Source organism: Artemia franciscana, chromosome 13 (assembly GCF_032884065.1).
Source record: "Artemia franciscana chromosome 13, ASM3288406v1, whole genome shotgun sequence".
In the NCBI taxonomy this organism is placed as follows: Eukaryota; Metazoa; Arthropoda; class Branchiopoda; order Anostraca; family Artemiidae; genus Artemia; species Artemia franciscana.
In genome coordinates, this window is record NC_088875.1 from 33,191,007 (window position 1) to 33,218,990 (window position 27,984).

General features: G+C 36.6%; 1 protein-coding gene across 2 annotated transcripts in view; it reads right to left on the reverse strand.

Moving 5' to 3' along the window:
- Nucleotides 1-25,604, reverse strand: part of LOC136034823 (protein-L-isoaspartate O-methyltransferase domain-containing protein 1-like) — a 29,605-nt gene extending 4,001 nt beyond the window's left edge. The window contains exons 1-7 of one of the 2 annotated variants that reach the window (XM_065716263.1): nucleotides 25,463-25,604; nucleotides 18,739-18,855; nucleotides 15,263-15,485; nucleotides 14,211-14,342; nucleotides 11,098-11,349; nucleotides 9,359-9,637; nucleotides 1,973-2,125 (exon numbers count right to left, since the gene is read on the reverse strand). In XM_065716263.1, the coding sequence (XP_065572335.1) occupies nucleotides 1,973-2,125; nucleotides 9,359-9,637; nucleotides 11,098-11,349; nucleotides 14,211-14,342; nucleotides 15,263-15,485; nucleotides 18,739-18,822 (1,123 nt within the window). In that variant the 5' untranslated portion in view covers nucleotides 18,823-18,855; nucleotides 25,463-25,604. The remainder of the gene's footprint in view (nucleotides 1-1,972; nucleotides 2,126-9,358; nucleotides 9,638-11,097; nucleotides 11,350-14,210; nucleotides 14,343-15,262; nucleotides 15,486-18,738; nucleotides 18,856-25,462) is intronic. The other variant, XM_065716264.1, reaches the window with a different exon arrangement.
- Between the last annotated feature and the right edge of the window lie 2,380 nt (nucleotides 25,605-27,984).

Below are 27,984 nucleotides of genomic sequence, written 5' to 3' on the forward strand. Positions count from 1 at the left end.
GTAAAGATGAATTCTATAATTGTTTAGTTCATTCAGGTTTTTTGCAATATGTTAATATTTGTGATTTGGTAAAATTTATAATATTTAGTTTACCTATTGTTGCTAAAAAGAGGGATATATTAAGAGGATAAGCTTGTTTTGGTTTTACTTGGTTGTTTTACATTTGCTGTTTTTTTTTCTTTCATAGGCATGTATTTTGGGGGTGATATCTGACACGGGGATGCCATGGATATTCTGTGGTAGCCACAACACTGTGCTGGGTAGAGAATTTAAAGTGGCGAAACCCTATATAGGCCAGTGTATTCTCCTGATGAGCCCTTGTGTTGGGTGTTGCCTCTGAATTATTTGTCTATATTATTTTTTCTATTGTTTGGTAAATGACGACTTATACTTATTGACGACATGACTGCCTGTCCATGGATTATTCTTTATGGTTGATTGTGTATGGCTATGCTGTTTGACCTATGTGATTGTATGGATGAGTAGGGTTAAGGCCTCATTCAAGTGCTGGTCTATTAATCACTAATTTAGGAAAACAGTCTTCCTTTCTCCTTCTATCTCTTTTTTTTTGTGTGTGTGTTTGTGCTGTTGCATTGGTGATTTCTCTTTTCATGATATAAATTCAGTTTATTAACGCTTTATAATACAAAGTTTACTACCACTACTATGAAACGAGGGAATCTAGCTTTAACTTTTTTTAGCCAGTTCAAGTCACTTATAAAGTAACTCAATTTCTTTTTCTGGTTCATTCCTTTTGTTTCTCGAAATGAATAAATAAAAACTGACCATTCTATTCATGTGACAATAAGCTCTTATTGTCATTAAAATGTTTAATTATTACCATCGTCAATATCGGCGACTCTGACAAATAAAGCACAGCTGTAAAATCCCACATAAAATTTTAAATTATGAAAATCATTACTCTTCTATATTACGACAACCTGACATTCCAGATCACAATGTCTGGATGACATATGACATTCTGAATTTATTATCAAATTCAAAAACCTTAAAAACCCTTTCATACCAAAAATGTAAGTACATATTGAAACACCACCATAATTCAAAAGGCATGTGCACTCTTTGAGACTTTTCCACACCCTCCCCCCAGATTTTAGAAAACACCTCTTCCGGGGGGAGGGGTTCATTGAAAAACGAGATTTTGAATCTTCGTCGAAAAAAGCAACTAATGTGCTCCCTCTCCTTTCCCCCAGCTTTGAATTTTTTTTATTTTCCCTCCAAATAGACAATAACAGGTAAATTTTCGTGAATTGACGGCAATGCCTCTAACCAAATTTGTGCATTAAAACTTTATTGTCAGAGGGTATGGGTTCTTTGCATGGCGAATTTTGCGAAGTTACCCGGAATTACGATTTCCAGACATCTTTTTTTTAAGTCTAGCTAATAAAGTGCTAGTTTTACCATTGAAGTAGGTTATACAGCCCCAACGTTCGTGGCTTTTTTCGATTTTTAGTCATCATTAATCACGGTCTGGACATAGAACATCCCATTTAGGCATGCAATTTGAAAATCCAAAACATTAGCAATAAGATAATCTGACAACCGTTCAATGCAAGGACTTTTGCTGTCAAAAATCTAATCAGACTTAACTAATCATCATATTTAAAGTTGAATATGCTCTGGAAGAATTGTAAATGCATTCTCACATAGTGACGTCAAGATTCTCTGGTGTATAACTGTAACATTCTACACAGAGAATTCTATAAACTTCCTATTCGAGTAAGATTTAATGTGTTCCGTCCATTTTTAATTCAAATATTAGAATCAGAAGTCATTAATTATTTTATAAACGGGGAACAGAAATGTTATAATGGGCAAAACCTGTTTTCTTAAAATTCGACGAAGGATAACAGAAATCAATAAAAAAAAAAAAAATAATAATCACTACGAGTGCGAAGTAGAAAGCACCCGCTATCGACATCTCAAAAAGAGTGTAATACTCAGTAATTACCTTCTTCTTCAGCAATATCACCATCTTCTTCACTAATATCATCGTCCTCCATACTAGTATCATGGTCATCTTCAAGAGGATCATAGTCATCGTCGTTCTCATGATTAATGTTGTCCCTTGGTCCATTGTCCGGTAGATCAGCCGCAAACTCCCCTAGAAAAGATTTTAAAGTTTAAAGGACATCAATACTACGATTTCAACTCGCAGTTCCTTATGTTCCTCCTCAGACGAAGACACTACACAAACTGTAAAAATATCCCAAATCACCCTTAGGTGGAAACAAAACAAGAAATTCTCCAAAATCACAATAACTTAACCAACAGGGTATAATGTCGAAAAAGAAAGATTAATTCAGAATTGCAAAAACTGCCTTCAAAGTTTACTTGTATTTCATTGTATCGATCATTCCCCATAAGCCATCTTAGAAATTCACAAGTTCCTTAAAAACAGTTTCTCCGCCCTTAGGTCCCATACACAACAAAGAAATTCCGTCTTCATACATTCTCAAAACTGGACAAGGCCAAAACCTAGGAGAAAGAAGAGTGAACATAACCGCAAACTATGATTTTAGGTCACCCATTGGAAATTATCCTCTCGACCAATCTAGGAGATAGAGAAATCCCTTCACCCAGTGCGCAGTTATTTCTGCCCTGTTTCTAAAATTTATTTAATTTCAAGAAAACAATTTCTAATGACCTTTACGATTAGGACAAGCCTTTTTGGATGATATGTCTATGGTATAGAGCATTAACGCGAAAAGTCTTGCTCAACACTGGAAATCCCGTAAGAGTTCTTGAAAATCAGGCCGTTCTTACAAGGGTCCAAATTTTGTGATATTTTACTTCTCTATAAGCATTTAGTTACTGCAGACTTATGCTTGGAAGAAACAGAGACTTAAAGATCTTGAGTAGGCAAAATCTAGTCAACAATAAAGTTTTACATTAGTCAAAATCGTTCGCTAAAAAAACTGCTACGCCCGTGTTCTATAAGGTTTTGGAGGACTATTTCCTAACATTAGTCTCTTTTTAGAGGCCGGCCCTGTGGCTTGTAGTCAATAGTAAACTCAAGAAACCAAAGACGTCGTGAATAAAATAGTACATTTCTAATTTACGATAGGTATATTATTAACAGATTAAATTTCAAAAACTCCCCTGACAGTAGTTAACAGGGCAAACGATCCAAGCAGAAATTAATCACAATGTTGGTTTGAGCATAAAAAAGATCAACTCTTTAAAATGACAATACATAATGGCTAATTTTCCGAAGTTGCTATACAGTGAAGTTAACCCAATAGTAGCACAGTGGATTGATGCTCTACTGGGCAATATGGGGCCCTGTGACCTATCCCTGCCGCAGCAAGGCTGGGCGACAGACTTGCTACTTGTCCCTCTACAAAAAAGACCCTGTGTCTTTTTGAAACGTCGATTTGACGCCCAATACGGCAGCAACGGCTCCGGAGGATGTTGATCCTTCTTGTTGAAAAAAATATCCTCTCGCACATTTGGAGACAATGGTTCTTAGTGGCATGAGCGAATTGTCTTCAAGCTGTTGTTTTGGAATTTTGTGATACCTGTGGCGTCCATTTTACGCTTCTTCCTCTTCTTTTTGTACTAATAATAACCTACATTAAAAGTAAGTGAGTTTTCGGTGACCCCGGCAAATTTTAAAACCTAAGCTGTAAAGTTCCATTGCAGCTAAGAGCTATACCAACTGTCATGCATAAGACACGAACAACAAAAATTATTTTTTTGGAAAAAGATCTATTACATGGTTGCTGCAGTTCTATTGCATGTGGAAAAAAAGGAAATTTTCATTGAAATAAGTCACAGCGCGTCCTATTATAGCACATCAATTGTACTTCAATAGGGAATTAATTACAAGACATTTCCCGAAAATCTCAGTTTTCCCGTATAGTCGTATCTATGTAGTTCCATCCGTACTGCTTCAATTCACGCGCTTTATTGTTAGACAACATGGTTCAGCTGAAATTTTACAAAAAAGAGATGGCATAGCATATACAATCATTTCTCGGATAAACATCTTCAAAATTTAAATGAACCTGTGGTAGCCCAGTGAATTCTTACTTTGCTTGGAAATACGTAGCCAGGGTTTCGATTTCCGCTCCCACGAGGTTGGGCTACAGGTTTGCTACCTATCCTTTAGAAAGGACCCAGCAACCAAAACGACAACAACCTGTCAACGCGCTATGTGCCATCAATGCAGAGTCCTTCTAATACAATATTTGAATGAAAATAGTCGAGTTTGGTGAATGAGACTTTAAGAAGATTTTATGATTTGATATCTGAGCTGATTACTGCAAGTTTGATTCACCAGGCTCTACTACTTTCTATAAAACATTAAAGGAAATTTATCCAGGGAGCACTTTTTTACTTCAAATTAGCCTGTCCCTAAATGTTGCCAGTTCTCTGGCAGTTTTCATCCACTACCCAGTTTAGTGTGCCATTAATTAAATATGCTATGTGTTTTGGAAGTCTTTTTCCCTTTACCTTAATTACCTTAATTTGCACTTCAGAGCAAATTAAGATCTGTAGATCTGTTGAATGCTCCTGAGTTGAGTCGGTGATGTCTCATAGCAGGTATGAGCAGGACGGAATGTCCCACTCATACTTCCAGTCTTTTGTGGCCCACTCTTTATCCAGTGCCTTCTTGAATGCTTCGGGGGTGGGGGCTGAGACTGTTGCTTCACACAGTTCATTCCAGGGGTTGACGACTCTGTTGGTGAAAAAACTTTTTCTGGCCCTGGTTCTGACTGACTGCTTGAACAGCTTCTTTGAGTGTCCTCTGGTGCACTGTGGGGGGCCTGGGTGGATGGGCAGGATCTTGGCATATGATGAGTTCAGCAATTTGCGGGTCATCATCATATCGCTACGGTTGCGCCTGTACATGAGGGTAGGGAGGTTGAGAGCCCGTAAACGATCTTGATAAGGTTTGTCTCCAAGGTTTGTGATGGCCTTGGTTGCTCTCCTCTGGACTCCCTCAATTAGCCTGACATCTCCTTTGTATGTTGGGAAGGCAGCGCACATGCCAAAATCCAAAACGGGTCTGACTAGTGCCTTGTAAAGTTTCAGGAAAACTAGTGGGGATCTGCTGGTAACTGTTCTTTTGATCAGGCCTAAGTTTGTGTTGGCCTGGGACACGCTCTTGATGGTGTTGGCATGGAACTTGAGAAGGCTGTCAACGATGACCCCAAGGTCGCGTTCCTCTGTGCTGGTCTTGATGGGTGGATCGGAGTTGGAGGCATGTTCATGCATATGGTATTGGGCGCATGGGTTTGAGGATCCAAAGTGTAGCGTGCTGCACTTGCTTATATTGAACGATAAGAGCCATTTGTCTGCCCACAGCTGGATTTTCTGGACGTCTGTTTGCAGGGATTTTACATTCACTGCTCCAAATAGCTTTGAGTCGTCAGCATAGAGAGACAATTTGTTTTCCACCTCGCTGAATATATCATTGATGTAGATGTTGAACAGTGTAGGACCAAGAACAGTTCCCTGCGGTACTCCACTGATGACATCACAGGGCTCGGAAAAGACCTTTTCACCTCCAGCACCAAATAGCCTGACTCTCTGGGTTCGTCCTGACAGGAAGTCCATGAGCCAATTAACCAGGTTGGGGTGTAACTGGGCAGCAGTAAGCTTTTCTCTTAGCCTTTTGTGTGGGACTTTATCAAAGGCCTTAGCAAAGTCTAGTAAAACTAGGTCCACTGGCAATCCTTTGTCAAGCAAATCTGTAATGATGTCATATGTTTCCAGTAAATTTGTTTCAACTGACTTTCCTGGTTGAAACCCATGCTGATTAGGGGATAGGATATTGTTGACTTTCAGATGTTCCAGTATTGTATCATTGACCACTCTTTCAAGGATTTTTGCGACTACTGATGTGAGACTTATAGGTCTGTAGTTTTCTGCTTTAAGTCTGCTGCCTTTTTTGAATATTGGGGTCACAAAAGCAGTTTTCCAATCAGATGGGACAGATTTGGCATTAATAGACTTTTGGAATAGGTCAGACAGTGGTCCTGCGATGATGGTTGCCAGTTCCTTCAGCAGTCTTGGGTGTAAGTGATCTGGTCCAGCCGATTTATTCGTGTCAAGATTTTGAAGCCGTTTGAGGATGTTGGAGGGGTCGATGCTGACTTGCTCCATCGTTGTGGGGGCTTCATAGCCTGGGCAGTTTGGCAGGGGGCCTTCCGGTTCACAGGTGAAAACTGAAGCAAAGTGCCTATTTAGTTCGTTTGCTACATCAGTTATGTTGGTTACGGTAGTGCTACAGGATTTCACCAGTCTGGAGATAGTTCGACGGGAGTGGTTCTTGCTAGAGACATAATTCCAGAATTTTTTAGGATTTGTCTTACTTTCTTTGGCAAGATTGGACTCCAGATTTTCGTAGAGTTTTCTGGTGAGGTTTCTCAGCTTGTTTCGTGCCTTGGTGAATTTTGTGTGTTGCTGCAGGTCTCCTGACTGCCTGAACTTTTTCCATGACCTCTTTTTCCTGTTTATTTCTCTTTTGATGTCTTTTGTCATGTAGGGGAGGGATCTAGGTTTTGGTTTGAAACTGGTCTTTGTGTGGGCATCCTGAGCTTTCAGTAAAACACCCTTGAATTTGGTCCATTGTTCGTCAACTGTGCCACTTAGTACATTCGGCCAGTCTGTAGTGGATAATTCATTTCGAATAGCAATGTAGTCGACAAACACTTTTTTGACTAGCTTGTTCTTAAGTACCTTCACTTTCAGCATGAGCTCTATAGTTAGGTGATCGCTTTTACCAAGGGGTGGTGAGTAATCAATACTTTGAACTAAGCTTTTGTCATTCAAGATAACCAGGTCAAGTATTGTTGGGCGCTGAAACAATCTGTATCTAGTTGGTTGGTCAACTATCTGGTGTAGGGACAATTCACTGAGGCAATTTAGGAAAGGCTGTTGCTTGTCTTGTTCGGTTGGAGTGGCACCATATCCAAAACCGTTTATCCAGTTTATAGATGGAAGGTTGAAATCGCCGGTAATAAGCAGATGTCCTTTGAGGTTCGAATTTAGTGTGCATATTATTTCTGCTATTGCTTGTTCGGTTACAACTTGGGATGGGGCTGAGGGACTTCTGTAGATGCATCCGATTCTGACTGTCTCTGACACATGGCTCCCTGGCACACATAGATCAAAGCAAACTGCCTCAACAAAGGGGCAAAGGAGAGGAACATCAATTATCTTTGTATTGTATCCTGCTTTAGCGAGGGCTAGTGTTCCTCTTTTGCAGCCCTGGGACGAGAGATTTGAGAGAACTTGGTAACCCGGGATTTTCACATGGGAATCGTGAAGTTTGTTACTACTGTTTTTGGGGCAGACTTCAGTCAGTAAGATCACATCGAACTTTTTTGAGTCAATTAGGGTTTTTAGTTCATCAATTTTGTTGGGCAACTGGTCAACATTAGTAACACATACACTAAAGTCAGAACTTACGGTTGCTGGTTCTGGTTGGCTTCTGTCCAGTATGGTTTGTCTGTTGTTATTTTCACCAGAGTCACTTTCTTCCTCAACAGAAACAAAGCTCAAGTCTTCTTCTTCTTCCTGGGAAGCCTCCGCAGTTACAAACGAGTCTGACGAATTGTCACTAATAGTGTCACTAAGGGTTACATCAACATTTTTATTTTTACCAGGAAAAGCAGAACTAATTACACTATACACTAATGGTGGGGTGAAAATTGGAATCACACCACCATTGCTTCCGGGTTTTTTTGGACGATTTTGTTGCCCCTGATAACCAGATCGAGTTCACCGTTGGAGACACGATCACGCAGTTCTGCCAATAGTAATTTTCTACTGTCCCTGTCAGCTTTAACTTTGTCGTGGCGGAAGTGTACAGCGTCTTTGTTATTTCTTCTTTCGTAAGACTTGTTCACGATTTTCCTGGGCAACGAAGGGTTGTTAACCGTGAAGACAGTTGGTACCGTGGTTTTGGGCGGATCTTGAGCAGACGCTGAAGAAGGTCGCTTATTCAGCCTCCTTACATTTGTGACAGTAACAAGCATGCCGTATTCTTTCTGTAGGAATTCCTCGATGAAGGCTTTGTCGGCTGTGTTTTGCGCTTCAACTGACAGAGAAGGGTTGATTGGGACCCCGAATGCGATAAGATTGTTTTTGCGCCTTTGTCTTTCTCTGTCAGTTTGTAGCGCTTCGGCTACCTTCTTATCTATTTCACTGGCTAGTGTCTTTGAGATAGCTTGCAGGCCGTCGTCTAACTGCTTTTTTACTTCAGTCCGCATGTCATCCGTTGTGCAGAGTTTATCCATTTCTCTTTCAATGTCCCCAACTCGTTTTGTAAGACCAGACAGCATGTCTTCCATGTCGCTTTTGATATCCTCCTTGAGTTGCTTGGTTGAGTTTGCAACTATGGTACTGACAATGCTGGCAACGTCCTCCTTGCTTATGCCTCGCTTTTGGCGTGGGTCAAGTTCACATAGAGGACAGAGCCAGTGGAACTCGTTTCCCTCGCTAAGGTTATTGATAAGCTTGTATTTAGTCATTGGCATCTCGATACACTGAGTACACAACCACTTCGAACAATTGTCACAGTTCAAGGCGGTGGATTCCGGCGTAAGTGCTACCTTACAGGAGGCACAAATGTCCTCTCCGCTTTTCCGTGGCGAGATCATTTTACGTTTCGCTACACGGTACTGTTCTGCCATCTTCCGGAGGATTTTCGAGTTCGGTGAACAATAGGGACTCTTTATTGTATACTCTGCTTGTAAGTTTGTGCTTTCAGAGGGAACATAATAAATAAATATGTTATCACTAGCCAAAGAGGCTGTTGGACAATACATAGAAAAGAAAAACCGTAGCATGTACTCTTTTATGAGAATCGGAGAAAAAAACATTTGCCCCTTTCCCCACCACAAAATTCGAAGTTCCATTGACCCCTCCCCCCCACTCCCTGTAAAAAATTCCAGACAGTTGCAGCTCAATCCCCAGCAAAAATGATCAATCCTTTTTGTTCATAGGCATCACCCTTCCCCTCCCCCTGCCCACACACAAAAAAAAACCTGAAAGTTTCAACACAATCCCCCATCCCAGAGACAAAATAATGTCTACGTACCAGAGCTACTTATTAAGTCTATGACAATCTTAATGAAACCTATTGACAATGTTATGAGTAATACCCAGATGACTTCAGTACTCACTGTAAAACATCCCAAAATTGTTTTCCGAGCTAAGGATTAGTAATTGCCTGGGAGTTATCAAAAATCGATATAAAAAATCATATAGATATATACTGAAAAAATCCAATACCTGTAGCAAAGAGTTATAATAAAGCACAAATACAGACATTTGCGTGACACCACATCTATGAAAATGATAAGCTAGGATGGCAACTTACTAGCTATTCTCAAAAAAGACTCCCGGCTCATTATATGTCTTTGAATATATCCAGGTTCGTAATCAGAATCCAAATCCGAATCATCGTCCGAATCAGCCAAAGGAAAAGGTACAATGTTGAAAGACGTATAGTTGCCATTATTTGTCGCTTTGTCTTTGGAAGGAGGAGTTCGTCGCATACACTTCCACAAATCTGGATTTTCTTCTTCTATGCATCTTCGAAGATCACGGCGGATGAGAGCTCGCAGTAGATCTTGAAGCTCTGGTGCGCTACATGGGGCTGCAAGAATGGAATTAACTCAAACAATCCATTACAAATCAATAAATTATACAGGAATGTACATGATATTTTACGCATTCTGGAACCAGTACACTCCCCCTCAGTCCTTCTAAGAAACTTGTTTTAGGTTAGTGTTTGGGCCTTAATAAGGCAGAAGATTTTATCTAGGGCAAATATTCCTTACCCTTCTCTCGAACTGCCCTCCCCCCACACTCCTTTGAATCATAACAGGATCTTGCATTTAGGTTAGAATAGACCACCAGGTTTTTTCTGAAATAACAACATATATATTTATTTATAGGAACTGTAATTCTATTCAATAATATAAGTATTCGGCAATTGTATACAAATCGTTATTAAAATTACCAACATAAGTCCTTGCAAGCAATCCTAGGAATGCGACTAACCCCAATAAAGTATGAGAGAATACATTTTTTAATAACACATCTTTAATATTTGTCAACATAAAAATTCGTCATAAATAATAGGCGAGTTGTACGAAAATTATGGATTGATGAGAAAATAATAAATTTTATGCGCACACTCCTGTTCACGAAACAATACGGTGACAATATCCAAAAGTGAATAGAAGGGAAACGTAACTGAAATTACTTGAAATTAAACAACAATGAAAAAACTCCGTTTTTGTATTACTATTTTGAAATTTATTTCAAGGACAAAGGGCAGGTAGCTGTTCCTAAACAATTAATTACTACAACTAGTACTAACAACTTACCGCAGCACCACACCGCCTGAGGCCAACACAGCTACGCAAACTCCTCCTCCGTCCCAATCTATTCAAAGCTTCCCTCTTTACACCGTCTCAGGAAGTTCCCCTTTCCATTAAATCTTTCTTTATGACATCCTACCACCACAACTGCGGACGACCTGCTTTGCCCTGATCATATACCATAAGTAGACCAGATGTCAAACATATCAGGTGAGATAAATCATTAAAAACTTTCTTTCATGTAGACGTTTTTGGAAACATAAATTCTGCTACATTTTTTTTCTGTAGCCTAAATCAAGAAGACAGAGAGGGCCTCCAACCGACTCTCTCGTCTTTTATTAAGACTACAGCGAGTGAAAATGCCTAAAACTGCCTTTATATTAAAGGAAATGCGAAGAAGATAAGCAATAAATAAGAACAGAGAAATGTGAAAAAAACGAATGAGGTGAGAGAAAACAGTACAAAGGGGAGTAAAAAGAGGTTATTATAATTTATGAGCACTGAACGAAAAACAAAATTCAAGCCAGTAAGCCTACCTTACGTAAAGTGTATGGCTCAAGAATCTCTATTAGGACCCCGAATCACAAAAAATACAAAGCAAATACAAAGTAAATACAGATCCTTTGAATTAATCAGGGAATTATGTCAGTCCCTCTGCAAGGATATGGGTATATTTGGAGCGTAGCCCCGTCATAAATTAGACCTAGGCGGCCAGTGTTACTTTACTCACGCAAAGTTAGCTCTATTGGGAGTTGGTCGGGGAGAACCAAACTGGAAAAGGAGACAGGCAACAGGCTTTTGCAATCCCAGCTTGATTCACTTTTCCTAGTGAATTTTAATAATTGATCTTCCATGGGCATAATAAGGATGCCATTAATTCCAACCAGACTTTGCACATGTTGTTTCCAATTGACTGGACACGCTGCTCCACAGTAAACTCGGTCATAACGACGGGCACCATGGGGGATGCTCAAACAGTTTCCTGAAAGAAAAAGAGTTCTTAGTACAAGACTTTGTGTCAACTGACGTGTTTATTTGGACAACTAGGTAAAACGCGCCATTCTCTAAAATTGAATTTGCCAGAAAGCATGTTATTCACAGGAACAATTCCTGATCACATAACTAACTGATGAACTCGAAATGAACATGCCACTAAATTGGCAAATCCAACATTTTAGGTAGAAAGGAATATTTTTGTGACATTGACTTGTCGTTAAACATGTTTCAATGACTTTCATGAACGCTTGATTTTGAGAATGATACAAATTAAGACGAACGAACACCCATTGACAAAGTTTAAAGTGATTTTTAAACTTTTACAAAGTATTTTGCCTTATTAAAATTTAAAAAATTGCATTACGGAAATTTGAATGTAATTTATTAATTTGCAGGAGGTCCTATAAACATGCACCTCAAACAAATATAACATACACTTTCTAGGCCAGATTTGCGTCCTGTATCAATTGTGGATGATGTCCATTTCTCTATATCCTTTCAAGTAACAAGTTCAAAACAGGAAAACGACATTTATTTTAATTTCAGTGCCTAGTATATTTTTGATATGTTGCCTCTTTCTGATTATTTTTTTTTTATAAGCTCTTTTGATTTTCCTTGCTAAGACTTGGAGGAAAACATTACAACTATTTTGACTGTATTTGGGATGTGCATCAGACCTTGAGAAAAACATCAACACAGCTTTTTCTTTCTTCTCAAAACTTTATAGTTTTTAATTGCCCCTTAGCATTTTCTGGGTAGAGCCATCTCGTCTTTCTTCAAAAATTATGCACTGGTAACGTTGACAAGATGCATAGCAACGTTAGTTCGGTCCTCCTCCCTTGCAACAGTGAGCAAGCCCGGTAAAAATCACATAATGCAGGACTATTAGATAACACCAAAGGAGTTCTTTTAGGATGGTTTAGTGACGAGGTAACAATGAATATTTTCATTGTTATTAAATTGGAATTAAATTAAATTGGAATTAAATCTTTTTGACAACTTTTGTGAATGATGCGTTGGATAATGGTATGAAAGTCGCTTCTGTTTTTCTTGATATTGTAAAAGCTTTTGACTGCGTTGACCATTTTATACTCATTGCCAAATTAGAAAATTACGGTTTTAGAGGACCATTTCTTGAATTACTGTCCTCGTTTTTAAAAGAAAGAACTCAATATGTACAACTAGGAGATAATGTTTCTTCAGTCAGTAGTGTTAAATTTGGAGTACCTCAAGGATCTGTTCTTGGTCCCCTGTTATTTTTAATTTTTATAAATGATTTATGTAGAGCTTTTAATATGATTTCGTATGATCTTGACATTGGATGTGACGGGGAAAAAGTAATTGTCCCAGCTTTGCGGATGACACTCATATAACTGTGGCTGCACGAACAGGAATTCAGCTGTTGAGTCGTATTAGTTCTTGTCTGGAGTTTGTACACAATTGGATGAAGCTTAATAAGTTAAATTTGAATTATAGTAAATCTTGCTTTTTATTGTATGGTAGGAGCTCAAATTATTACCCTTGGATAGACAGACTTAATATTGCTGATATGGGTATTCTAAGAATGAATTGTACAAAATATCTAGGAGTTTTAATTGATGAATGTCTCAGCTTTAGAGAACATATAGATTATATTAGTCTTAAACTCACTAGGAATGTTGGCATTTTAAGAAAGTTGCAGTATATTTTCCCAAGAGATATTTTAAGAACAATGTATTATTCCTTAATTCATCCTTATCTGCTATATTGTTGCAATGTTTGGGGTAGTACATTTCCTTCTCATCTCGATCGTGTTCGAATTTTGCAGAATAACGCGCTTCGAGTGTTATGTGGTGTAGGTTTTAAAGACTCGGTACAAAAGAGGTATATAGATTGCAAAATCTTGCCTTTAGCAGGACTTATTATTTTTTATCGAAGCCTGTTTATATATAAATATTTTCAAAATTGTTTACCAATATGTTTTAAAAGTATGTTTGAATTAGGAAGTGATATTCATACACATTCTACGAGACAGTCCGATATAATTCGTCGTCCGCTTACTATTACTCGTAGATCTCAATTCTCTATTCGGCATCTAGGACCCCATGCATGGAATTGTTTACCTACGACTTTGAGAAACTTGGATAGCTTTCTTGAATTTCGGCGGGAATTAAAGCTATTTTGCCTTAATATTTATGGTTTTGATAGTTGAGTGGACCTCAAGTGGAGCCAAGATGTTGGTTTTGATTTTGGCGATACTGGTTAAGTGGTTTTAGTTTCTTTTTGTTTTGTCTCTTTTGAAGTGTAAATCCGTTTCGATTGAAATGCAGGGTAATTGATTTTTTCTTCTTCTTCTTTCTTTCTTTTTTCTTTTCCTTTTCTTTTCTTTTTATTTTTTCTTCTTTTTCGTATTGTTTTATATGTATGTGTATTGGGGTTGTAAGCCCAAACAAGCTTTGCTTCGGGCCATTTACTTGTTTTGTTCTGTTTATTTATATTAATAAACCCATCTTTCTCTCTCTCTCTAAAAAAAAATTGAGTCCTCTCATTATGTGCAATGAGAATGCGGCTTGTCATCACGAAGTATTTAGAGTGAGCCTTAACACTGGAAGTACTTTACAATAACGATATTAATTGGGCTAAAATGTCAATGTTCTTTTTAACATTAGCTCCATGAATTTGTTCAAGTAAAATGTTCTAGTCTAACCAAGGACGTATCTAGGATGTTTATTCGAGGGGGGGAGTTACAAAAAAAAGCAAAACTAAATTTGTTTATATGCATTTTTGTTTTTACGAGTCGAATAAAATTTCGGGGGGAGGGGTTCAAACCCCGTAACCCCCATGGATATAAACGTATTTGTAACTCACCAACAGTGAATACTGGTTCACTAAAATCAAATTCATCAATGGCCTGTGTAGTTTTGAAGTCGTCAAGCTTTTTCTGAGCATAGTCGGCTACATCCTCATGAATCTCAATGCCATGGTTTATCCCAAAGGACCCTAAAAGGCGTGATAGTGAGATACAGATAATATAACAGGAATGTTTAAACACTGGTACAAATAGCTTCCGATAAATACAAGGAGGAGTGAGCGCATTAGGAGATATATCAAAGGGTTATGGTTGAACAAACTAAACTATATATCAAACTAACTTTTTTCTTTTGGCTGTACGAATGGCACTGCTCATTCTAGCCCATTTCCGTCTAGTAGAAAGAAGAGAAAGAAGAGAACACAGAAAGAAGAGAGCAAGAGAAGGAGGGGGAGAGGGAAAGGAAAGCAAGGGGGATAAAGAAAGAAAGAGCGAGAAAGGAAGAAGAAGAGGGCCCGGAATTTGATTTCAGTGATAAAATTACGAGAAAGCATCTCCATAAAAATTCAAACAAGAGGCAGAAGAAGGCAGAGGAAGAGAGAGAAGAAAAGATAGACAACAAAACAAGGAGATAGAAGAAAGTCATATCTTTTTCAATTTAACATTGCTCTTCTGAGAAACAAGAATCACAGCCATAATATTGCTCAACTGAAATAAAAAAGAGATGTAGAAGTCCCTGCATTAAAAGCTGCTTTTCTCTAAGAAAACAAATTCCATTTTCACTTATCAGTCTTCCACACTATCTGACGGACAGGGAAAGAAAAGACAGGCAGATGTGATTTTGTTGGCTTTAAGGAATTTTGGTCCGTTGAACTTTTTTGGCACTAAAAACATTAAGGATATAACACAGCTCACATATCTTCAGTACTCTATTCCCCAGAATTTTAAAGAAATATGCCCAAATGTAAAATGCTGCAATGAATTTCGTTTTCTGGATCCAGGGCTAAATGGACATCAAACTAATTTAGTCAAGAATAGACTCGCTAGCAACTTTAGTTTTCCGTATTTATAGAACTGAATAAATCAACACCCATGACCATGCCATCCATACCTGTCATTAGTCCCACCATAGTGCTGAGGTAACCAGTACCAGAGCCCATATTCAAGAAACTTAATCCAGGTTTAAGCTCTAACGACTCCATAACTTTTGAATAAATACAGGGAGCAGACAAATGTAAATTCCCATCCTTCCAGGCCATATCACGATAAGCTTGAGATTTACCAGATTCTGTGTAGTAGAATCCTCTGTCAACAGCTCGAAAAACACGCTCAACCTTAAAAGAAAATATTTTATAAATATAAATAGTGGGACTACATGCAACATTTTAGATTAGACTCTCCTTTTACTTTCCTGAAACTAATAATTAGGAAGAGAGGTTAAAATAGAAATATACTGCATAACAGATGGAAAAACATTCTACCATACATGGAAAAACGCAAAAACATTGTCAACCTGGGTTATACTCAAGGGTTTTCAGCATTTCAGATAATTAAACCGAGTTCTACATGGACGTGTTTGGCTCATTGAGTTTAATGCAGAATTAAGATTTGAGGTTCCAGTACATCTCAAGTCTAAGGCTTTATATCCATAGCACATGAGAGATCTTTAAAGTCACTTTTACAAAGGAATCTTTTGTTAGTAGCACAGGGTATGGTGAAAAAGCACTCCTTTGTCTAGCCCATCATTTGCAAGATTGAAAACAACCCCACGAAGGTAAAATCTGAGATCATGATGGGTATAGCAGTAGCACCAGAATAGATATAGATGTGACATAGGTATTCACAAAAAAAAGCTGAATAAGCTGTAAGTGTAATATTAAAGTTTACAAGTATTCTTTAATTAAGAAAGTTATTATAGTTACTTAAGTCTTTCCTGCATTTTTTGAACACACTACAACTTTTTTATGCATGCATGAAAGCTTATGGCTGAAAAAGTAGTATTGACCAATTCCACTGGAATCAGCAAGACTAAATTAAATTCTGTCTTAATTCTTTCATAGCCAAGGCTGGTTAATATTATGAAAGGCTTTAATGCATAAAGAAAGATTAAGAAGATTTTTAATAATATTCAGAGAAAAATGATTAGAAATTTTCGAACTTTATTTTTTTAATATACGTTAGAAAATTAATTTAAATGCCAAACGCAGAATGAAGAGCGTTCATTTTTATAATGCATTAATTAGTCTGCCCTCCATGTATTAAACTGATTGCCTACATGCTAAACCAGGCACGTCCTTAGGGGCAAAGACCCGGCCCTCCAAAAAATCCTATACTTTCCACCTATTTCCAAGTGCCCCCTCCCCCTTAGGAATCTCAATACGCTCATACAATATTAGCTTGGATATTCTACTTAAAGAGTGCATATCATACGTGACATTTTGCGGATGAAAAATCAACGTCTCATTTGTACTGGGTGATTAAATGATGGTCACCATATCTTCAACATTGATGACTTTATTATAAAATTTCCATTGGACAAAAAAAGGTTCCAGCCATAAAGCTGGCACACCGTCAGGTGTCTCTTGGAAGTATCGGGTAGAATGACCAGAAAGTCACTAGTTCTTGAATGGCTGCATACCTTATTTGCCACTCTCGAAGGAATTATCGCATCCCAAAAACAAAAAAGGGATGGGTACTTTCAGATCTACTCTCACTGTCCTGAGATGGTTTATAGCTCTCTAAAGCTAAGGCATCACTAATCGGAAACAACTTCGAAACTTGCAAAAACCTCGTGAATGGCATCTTGAAATAGCTTCAAAAGCTGACCAAATATGACTTCAAGGGCTGTTTCGATGCGTTGTTGAAAAGGACCCAGATGGACTTCAATTTGATTAGGAACTGTGTTGAATAGTGGTGATTTTTTTCTTCGTAGTAAGGGAAAACAGTAAAAATTCTTTCAAAATTATATGAGTGGTCTTTTTATATACTATTGAAGTCTTTAGTTCTCCTCTTCTGGTTCCCTGATGCACAAAAAAAATTACAGAAATGAATCCAACCTGACAAAATGAGAATTAAAAATCCAAAATGATTCCCAATTTTGACAGTAGAAATTTCGATAGCCACTCTTGTATGATTGAAATTCACAGACTAAGTCAAAAATATCAAAATGCACAACCCCAAGTTAAAATTACATTTAATGATCTTATTTTCTTTTTTCCTTGATAAGCAAATTTCAACAAGAATAGGATTAGATTAAAGGCAACTTTTAGTACTAATGACAATACAGAATGTCAATTTAATATTTTGAAGGATGTAGTCTAAACTAAATGATATCTACTGGCAATTTAGGTAGATGAATAGCAGAAACAAACAAAGTGAAACATAAAAAAAAATCTTCTAAATAAATTAAGTTCAATGAACGTTTATCCATTCCAATAAAAGGTTTAACCAGGACTGGTTATATGATTAGTGTTTACAATAAACCATTCTCAGGCTATCAATGCTCTGACAAGTTTGTATTTGTGTTGGTAGTATTTGACTGCATTTTAAATCAGTCCTTATGCATATGATTGTTATGTTAGTTTTGATCTTATTACTTTCAATAAATATGACTGGATGATCTATGAGAAATCTTGTCATTTCACAAGCTAAAAAAAACAATTCACATAGATAGAAGCATATTACCCCTTATTGCTGATGTCTCAAATTCTGCAACAACAACAAAACTAAATCTGATCTGCACTTTGTGCTAGCTGCTGCAGCAGGTCTAAAAATTAAAACTTTACTGTTTAGTAAACAATTTACAAAGGTAGCAGCATTGCTGATGTCCCAAATCCTACAAAAACAACAACAAAATTAAATATTGGTGGACATTTTTTTTGCTAGCTGCTGCAGCAGGATTTAAAATTAAAACTTTACAATTTAGAAAACAATTAACACAGGTAACAGCATGTCACCCCTTATTGCTGATGTCTCAAATTCTGCAACAACAGCAAAATTAAACCTGGTCTGCATTTTGTGCTAGCTGATACAGCAGGATTTGAAATTAAAACTTTACAATTTAGAAATCAATTAACACAGGTAGCAGCATGTCAACCTTATTGCTGATGCCTCAAATCCTGCAACAATAACAAAATTAAATCTGGTCTGTACTTTGTGCTAGCTACTGCTGTAGGTCTAAAAATTAAAACTTTACAGTTTAGTAAACAACTTACATAGGTAGCACCATTGCTGATGTCTCAAATCCTGCAAAAACAACAACAAAATTAAATCTTGGTCTGTACTTTTTGCTAGCTGTTGCAACAGTATTAAAAATTAAAACTTTACTATTTAGAAATTAACATAGATAGCATCAGGTCACCCTTATTGCTGATACCTCAGATTCTGCAACAGCAACAAAATTAAATCTAGTTCCGAACTTTGTGCTAGCTGCTGTAGCAGGACAAAGCAATAAAGCTTCAGTGTTAATTTACTGTTTAGATTATCAAAATTTTGAATTGCTCTCTAGTAAAAAGGATAAAAAACAATTTTAGTAGAGTAGTCTGTCTATAAGGATCAAAAAGTACAAACAGTAAGAAAAAAACTCACTTCTGGTGTTTTTATATATTCCACACTTATAAGGTTGTCCACAAGAGAATCATTGTCAACTCCAGAGCTTACTGCACCACCCATTTTGCATATAATAGCCAATCACTCATCAAATACCTGTAAAAGATATTTTAAAATGTTTAATAAGAACATTATATACCTATTGTCCCTATGGTAGGTGCTCACATTATTTGAGCATCTAGATATTCAATGAAAGCTACAAGACTTAATGCAATTACTACAATAATTGAAAAAATACTTAGAATTTAAATTGTTCACTAGAGCCACTAGTGTACTATGGAAAAAACAGGGTGTAATTTCTAAGCATTAATGTTAATTTCTGTGATTAGATTTATCAGGGATTTTTAAAATAATTATTTTTATTTTTTAGTAAAAGCTTATGCTTTAAAAATTTAAAGGTTTGTTACAGAAGCTTAGAAACAGCATAAAGAGTTTCTTCAAATGTTTCTCAATGGGAAAAGTGAAGGACAAATCCCCAATTTTAAACTAAGTTGTGGGTTTGTTGCCTAGTTGAAACTTTCAGAATACATCAGTGAGAGAGAGAAAAAAGAGTATATATTCAGATGATTTTAGACGTGGGAAGGTGGAGAGATCATTTAGTGTAAATTGCAGCTTAATAACAGCATTAAAATTGCTGATAAATCTAAAGGAAAAAGGGAAGGTATGGCTAAGAAGATGTCCCATCCAGATTATTTTTCTACAGTCTAGATTAGATCCTGGTGAACAATTGGAACCCCAAAATATACTGTTGAAATAAAATATTTTCACAGTGTTATGTTAAAGAAAATGAATTAAAAAAAACAACTTAAAATCAATTGGCATAATTTAGTTTAGCTTTCTAGCATATCTACAGGTTCATATTCTTTTTTTATTCTTTTTACTGCTTGTATTATATCTACCTAGAATATTTGGAAGTATCATTCAAATCAATCTGTAGATAAGGAAGATACAAGCCATTTTTGAAAGGGAAATGACCTCAAAATATTTCTTTCATGATACTTACAAATTAAATTCATCAGAAATTTGAGTGGTTAGAAAAAAGCAGAGAAGATTTTTTAGAAAATATATCAATGCTCATATCCATGAAAAGAATAAACCTACAAAGTTTCATCAAAACCTGAGATCTTAGGTATCAATCCCTGGTTAATCTTTAATGGAATAACTCAATCATTGACCATTTCATTTGGGTCCTTTTTATACCATTTTTTTTAGTAGTGTGTAATCACAGAAAAGAATTCATTTGGAATTGATTTCTGAGGTATTACAAAAGTTAAAAAAAATAGTTTTCCCGTTCCAATGTAGCCTACCTGCAGGCTGTATGTTTATACAGCCTTATACCTTTCAAAGAAAAAATACATCAAACCCAGCTCCTGCCCTAGAAATTCAAGCCAGAACAAGTATGTTTGAAATTTACTTCTCATAATGTTTTAACAAAATATCACCTATCTATATCCAAATACAATATGAATGTTTAACATGAAGGAGGCTGAGGTAGTATAGAGTAAGTATGGTTTGATTTTAGCTCTTAACTTGTAAAACCACATACTTGTTTAAAACCTCTGCACCTAACAGTGGTGGATCTGGAGGAACTATGGGGGCTGTAGCCCCCCCCCCCTTTGGTATCCAATTTACACTAGATAGAATGGGTAATTTGTTTTCTTTGATTGCCAAACAAGAGAATAATCCGCGTGTCTGATCAAGGTCATTGACTAATTCCATCTAACTTTTCACAAAGTTGAAAAAGTGTTGGAAACTGCCAATGTCTACTATGAGAACATGTCTGCGTCATCATTAGAGTAATCTGCAGAAATTGGAATTTGGTGGGAACATTGGAAATTGGTAATCCCCAAAAATCTTCCACAAAGTTGTGAAATTGCTCTGTCAATGTGTAATAAAGATTTCTTTCCAAATGTAGCAATTATATTGCAGATATTCACTACATTACCCAGTCACAACCACCTTCACTGAGAAGAATAAAATCTTATCTCAGGTCAACCATTACAGAAAACAAAATGAACATGATTGCACTGGCTTATAGTCATAAGGAAGGGAAATAAATGTAGATAAAGTCTTACATTCATTTTAGTAAATCAAAACCAAGACAAATGTGTTTGTCAAATTGGACCATAAAATAGCTTATTCATAGCATTGTACTAAAATAAGAAATTGTACCATTTAAGTTTCTTTTGAATACTTCTTTTACATTATTACTGTCCTCTGAAATAGCTAACTTATTTCTTTGCTTTGAATTGTTACCCTTTAAATTCAGGATAAGAATAAACCAGCTAAAGTTATGCAATACTTTAGCTTTAGATCTTTTATAATAAGGAATAATTGTAGAATAACTAAAAATGTGCATACAGGTTTATTTTTAAAACCTAATCATTTAAAAAAATAGTAATAACACTAAAAGTTTTTCGGTACTTGAAATAAAAAGTTAGTAGCTTTCAACATTAAAATACTTATGGTCAAAGGGTCAGATCTCATGTGTTAATGCAAAAAAAAAAAAAAAAAACATTCTAATGACTTCAAAATCCTTGAATTTTTTAGTCAATATTCTTGAGTCAACCCATATTTTTTTACCTCTAAACTCAGGTTAATAAAGAGTTAAAACAGCCTAAAAATGTGTCATTTCACACTTAAATTTGAAAATTGCTAATTTTTGTGAATTTGCAAAAAAAAAATTAATTGCAAATTTTTTCAATCAGTTTCTTCAAATAAAGCATTAGTGATAACTACGGATGATAGGGGAGAAGTTAGGAAATTACTGGAACAAAATGGCCCACTTGACAATTTTTCATGATTGGTGGAATTTGCATAAAAAAAAAATATCAGTTGTATTCTAAAAACATTGCTAGTTAAACATGACTGCTTGCAAACCAGAAAGGTAAGGTAAAGGATACAGCAGTAGACTTTACAGTCCCTACCAGCAGTGTGATCTCTGTTTCTTGGCCCTTCAGCCAGAAAGTGCAATATGAGGTTTGGGGCCAACCATCCTGTGCTTTTGCACACCCTTCCTTTTACCTTCCCCAGATTTCTCCAGGAGCCCATTTAGAGCTGGGTTGACTCTGGCTAAGCTTACAGAGTTACACCACTGACAACAATGGAACAATAACATAGCATCTAAATTAAACCAAATTGAGTTGAAGGTAGTTTATGTGGAAACAGGGGTATAATTTACTATTGGGCAGGGGGAACTGCCCCAACTTGACCCAACTCCACCCCAGATGTCATTTTGTACGATTTACTATTATAACAGGGGCATAATTTACTATTGGACAAGGGGACAACTGTCCCCTCTAGACCCAAGTCCACCCCAGATGTCAGTTTGTACCCAGCTGAAATTTAGTTTCTGTAAAAAAAATTGTCAAAACTAAGATAAGCCTGCATAATTCAATTATCAAGAGAAACAGATCAGTTTTCTTTAGTATATCTTTGCTTTACAGTAATATATGGATCACTTTTCAGTTTTCACTGTCATTTTCACTTGATTTGGGAAAATTGGCTCTAAGCTTGTCCCCCCCCCCTAGGATTTCGAAAAAATTACATCCCTGTATGGGAACACAGCAGTAAGATTAGGGTATTGCATCTTGGAACTGGGGTTTAAACACATATTTATTAGTTTGGAGTAAAGAATAGGTGATAGACTATTAAATTGGATCTGGCCGACAGAGAGGTACTCCTCTCTAGATCTTCAAATATGACCAAAAATAACTGAAGAGATGCTTTGAACAATCCACTGTTTCAGTGCCCTTTCTAGGACCATACCTTTAAGGCTTCTTTAAATTCACAGGATACATTGGATAAGGTTTATAGGTAAAATTCTACTTTAGCTACTTTTGGCTATCTTGGAAAGGGGTTAGGTTAGGAAAATGAAACTTTCAGGGACAGGTCTACAGGCTAAAGTAAGTCCTGGGAAGGTATTTTCAAGTACCTAACTGTACTCCTTCTCTCTCTAGAGGGTCCTGAAATTTCCCTTACATGACAGGTCTATGCCTAATGAAATTTTGACAAAACAACAGTTTACCTTAATTTTCAGTTATCAGTTTCTTATTCTTTGGCTTTAGTTCTGAAAATGCAATTCCTGTTATTTGAGTAAAATTTTAAGACACTTCAATGTTTTTTTGTTGTTTTTTTTTAATTCTGCAAATGTATTTGCATATCTTTAAAACCTTACAAATTGGGATTGAGCAAAGTTGCAAAGCTGAAAACAATTTTGTTGTAGGCTACTTTGTTTAAGTAGAAGATCTATTTTGCAAGGTTTCACTTTTATAACACACAGATTTTTAAGGTTATTGAAGTTTAGTACCCTCTAGAGGGAGGAGTGGAGAGGAACTTCAAATTACTTTCCCAGGACATACTTTAGCCTTTGGACCCATCCCTGAAAGTTTCCTTCTCTTAACCTAACCCCTTTCCAAGATGGCCAAAAATGGGCACATATTTTATTGGTTTATATTAAGACTATTCAGGTAGCTAAGAAATAAACTTATCTCAATAGTTAGAATTGTATCCTGAATCCAAAATTATTGTTCTTTTGTGTCAGTAATGAACTTTACCCCCACTCTGAATATAAGAGTTCAGGTATGTTTAAATTCAGGGTAGATATTTGGACATTAGGGAGGTGGGGGTAAAGTTTGTTTCTCAAGCAAATAAATCTTAAATTTGAATTCAGGATGCATTTGCAATTATATAGGTAAGTTTGAATTTAACCCCACCCCACTAATGTGCAGATATATACCCTGAATTAGTATATAGGTTATAGGGGTGGTGTTGAAGTTCATTTCAAATGCAAATGCACATTAAATTTGGATTCAGGATGTAGGCTAATTCTGACTATAGAAGTAAGTTTGTTTCTTAGGTACCTAAATAGTTCATTAATATAAACCTTAACCAATACTTTAGAGCCATAATTTCTAAAGTTCTATAAAATTCTAGCTGCTTTTATTAAGCTATTACCTTAAATTACCTTAAATCGCACTGTCCGGCGAATAAGGTTGGGTGAACATCCTGTAGATTCGCCGGTTGAGTGATGGAGGTGGAAGTGCGTTGTCTAGTTCCGTTGAGTAGATCCACTGGCCTCCCAGTGTAGTTTCCACTCCATCGCTGCCCAGTCTCGGTCAATTGCTTTTTTGAAGTTGTCAACAGTTTTGGACTGAACTGTTTCTTCACTAAGGGAATTCCACAGTGGAACAGCACGAGTTGAGAAGAAGTTGGAACGTTCTCTCCGTGAGCTTCTTTGTTGCTGGAGCTTCTTGGTGTGGCCCCGGGTGTGGCTAGAGAGCGACTTATTAAAAAGCCCTGGTGTGACACCATTCTCCAGCAGCTTGTGGGTCAGGATTGCATCTCCGCGTTTCCTCCTGTACGTCAGGGTTGGGAGCTTGAGTTTCTTGAGGCGTTCAGGGTACGAGAGGTTCTTACATTTGGTTGGTAGTTTTGTAGCCCTCCGCTGAACGCTCTCAAGGATCATCTTGTCCACGACATAGTGGGGAACGGCAAGAGAGACTCCGTACTCAAGTTGCGGTCTGACCAGTCCTGTATATAGCTTCCTGATTGTCCTGGGAGATCTACTGGTGATATTACGTCTGATGAGACCAAGGGACCTGTTGCCTTTTGCAGCTAGGTATTTGCTGTGACTATGGAATTTCATTTTGTCATCAACAATGACCCCAAGGTCTCTTTCTTCGGTGACAGTTTCCAAAGTTATGAGCTTCCCAGTACGATCTGTCATTGTATATGTCATTCCTGGGTTCTTAGGGCCAAGATGTAGGACTTTGCACTTTTCAGCATTAAACTCGAGGGACCAGGAAGAGGACCAGTTGTTGAGGGTGTGCAGATCTGCCTGCAGAGCTGCGCACTGTTGGTTGTTTGCGACTGGGCCAAACAATGCCCAAACAAATAAATTAAGTTTATTTATGGTAAAATTCTAGTTAATTGACTTCTTGATATCTTGGAAAGGGTTTAGGTTAGGAAAATGAAACTTTCAGGTATGGGTCTACAGGCTAAAGTATGTCCTGGTAAGGTATTTTAAAGTACCCACCTCTACTCCTTCTCTCTCTAGAGGGCCCTGAAATTTGCCTACATGACAGGTCTACACCTATTGAAATTTTGACAAAACTACATTTTACCTTAATTTTCAGTTACTAGTTGCTTTTTCTCTGCCTTTAGTTCTGGAAATGCAATTCCTGTATTTGAGTAGAATTTTGAGCCATATCAATGTTGTTTTTTTTTTTAATTTATCAAATGTATTTGAATATCAAAATCTTATAAAATGGAATTGAGCAAATTTATGTAGGCTAGCTGAAAACAATTTTGTTGTACTTCAATTAAGCAGAAGATCTATTTTGCAAGGTTTCACTTTTATAACACACATATTTTTAAAGGTCATCAAAGGTCACTGCCCTCTTGAGGGAGAAGGAGTGGAGGTAGTTGCTTCAAAATACCTTCCCAGGACATGGTTTAGTCTGTAGATTCATCCCTGAAAGTTTCATTTTCCTAACCTAAACTCTTTCTGAGATAGCAAGAAGTCAATTAACTAGAATTTCACCTTATTTATTTCATATTTTGCCAAACATAGCCTAGTGTTCTGATATAGCCTAGTCCTTTGTCTTCCCATAAAAAAAAATGTAGGACTGGACCCTAATCTGAGTGACGCGCATTATCATTGACTAACTTGTATTTGATAATAGAAATGACCGAACATTACCCTAATTAAATTGTATACCAGTTTAGAGGGATATTAGCCAATCTTTTTAATCGATTTCTTCAACTAAAGTTGGCTAATAGCAATAGTGTAATTTCTTACGTTCGCTTGGCGAAAAACAAGCTAAAGCATCACGGATGAAAAGGAAGAAGTTAGAAAATTGTGGACTGAGAGCGTGTTCCAGCTGAGACAAAAAGTAACTAAAAGTTACGGAAAAGTTACTAAAAGTAACTTTTTTCGTTCCAGCTGAGGCTATTTAGCAGCTGGAACGACAGAAAAGTTACTTCAAAGTAACTTTTTCAGTAACTTTTGCTAAAGATAGTTAACGAGCATCTTTAGTTAAGTAATTTAACATCATTATCATCACTAAAATAATATAAAACTTTTATGATGTCTAACACACAAAAGTTTGAAGACTATGAGCCTTTATGCAGGGAAGAGAATGGAACTGCAATTGTTCAAAGAACCAGTGATGGTAAATAATCTTATTTTGACCTTAAAATGATTTTTCATAAAAAATTCATTGAGAAAGTTCAAGCATTAATGTGATCTGCTGGGCATATGTAGAGAAGCTTGGTTGAATAGTTTGTTGGGGATGAAGTCTTCAGGTCTTGCTGTAGGAACCTTCTAATTAAATTCCTGTAATCCTTGGACAGTTGCTAGCCTATACAAAGTCAGTGGTAAATTGTTTTGTAGAGATGGCATAGCCTAGAGTGAGTAGCCCAATAGGTCTAATAGTCCAGAAAAAAAACGTATATAGTTCAAAGAAAGCTTAGTTCAATCCCACTTGACAGAAAGAAACACTGTGTTACTCTGGAAGCTGATTTAAAACATTCAATGATAATTACTTCAGCTAGCCTTGGCTAGATTGAATCCTGTAATTCATTGAAGTGCTTCAAAAAACTTTGTAGTTTATTGGTAGCCTGTAACAACTTTTTAATATTAATTTATAGATACATTTGAGCCCTCCTAGCAAAGTTTCTTGTAGGCTACTCCAGGCTTGAAAACCTAAGCTTAGGAGTTTAAGGCCTGGTGTTGCTGTTATTTTGGTTGGGATAAGGGTCAATGGTGTGACTCTGTAAGTTTAGCCACAGTACACCTAGCTATAATGATTAGCCTACCTGGAGAAATTTAGAGGAAAAACTTAAGAAGAATCAAATGTTTTTTGCACTCAAATGAAGAATCAATGTTTTGTAACACTCCCAGCTACAGACATTGAATCAGGATATCACTTGCTGTGCAATGCTGACCATTGGTCAGCATACAATTTTTTTCTTTTTTAAGTAGGCCTAACTTCTTGCTACATTAGAAAATAGGGTCAAAACTAGTAGGCTATGCAATTATGCAAAATAATGTGAAACTCAAACCCTCATGTATTGCTATCAAAATAGGAATTAAGGAGAATTCTATACATCAATGCATAACAAGAAATCTAAGCTATGCATCAATATGGTTGTTAGGTACTTGTGTGTTATTCAGAACACACTCAATAAATAAAGTTAGGTTTTATATTCTCTGAGGCCAACCTGACTTTCATACATAATGATGATAGAAGGTAATAAGCTTACCTAAGCTATGGATGTCAGGTGATTGATTTTTCTTCTAACGATAATTTTGACAGGACCGTAGCTTAGGTAAGCTTATTACCTTCTATCATCATTATAAAGTTAGGTTCTTTTGTGAAACAAAGTATGATGCAATTACATTTAAATTAATATTTATATATAGAGGTGGTTAGGTTAGGTATTTGATATAATGTACAACCCCCCTTCCCCTAATGTGCAAATAAGGTTTTGGAATTTAGGCTAAGAGATTGGTTAGATAAAGAGGAAATACTGAGTCCAGTACAAGTAGGATTCAGATTGACATTCAGCATTATTGACCATATTTATACTTTGGAAATATTGAGATGGAAAAATGGTTGGCTATTTGTATCTTTTTAGACCTGAGAAGTGCTTTTGATTCAGTAAATAGGAGGTCGTTAATTGAAAGCCTGTTAGAAATAGGCTTGCTGTCTTGTTTTGTAGCAATAATAGCAGCTATGTATAGGAGGGTGAAGTTTGTTGTAAAGGTGATTTTCTAGACTAGTTATGTCTCATTTGGGTGTGAAACAAGGATGTACTTTATCCCCAAAGCTTTTCTCCTCATTTGTTAATGATTTAGACAGTTTTATGAAAAAATAATGGAGCCCCATTTGTATCTTTGGATTGGTTTAGGGTATCATGTATATTATTTGTAGATAATATAGTAGTATTGGTGGTAATTTCAACTATTTATTCCACAGCCTTTCTGATTCAGGGGTCATTCTTAAAGAATTGGGACAAAACTTAAGATTTAGTATAAAAGGTGAGGTATTAACAAGGGGACAAACCCCCTCATATACATAATAAAAAAATATAAGAGTATAAAAGTTTGTTATGTAAGTTAATTCTTAAGTTATGTATATTTTTTACTAATAAAAACGTTTATTAAAAATTAAAAGTTCTAGTTGCCTTTTTAAGTAGCCAAAAAATTGGAGGGCAACT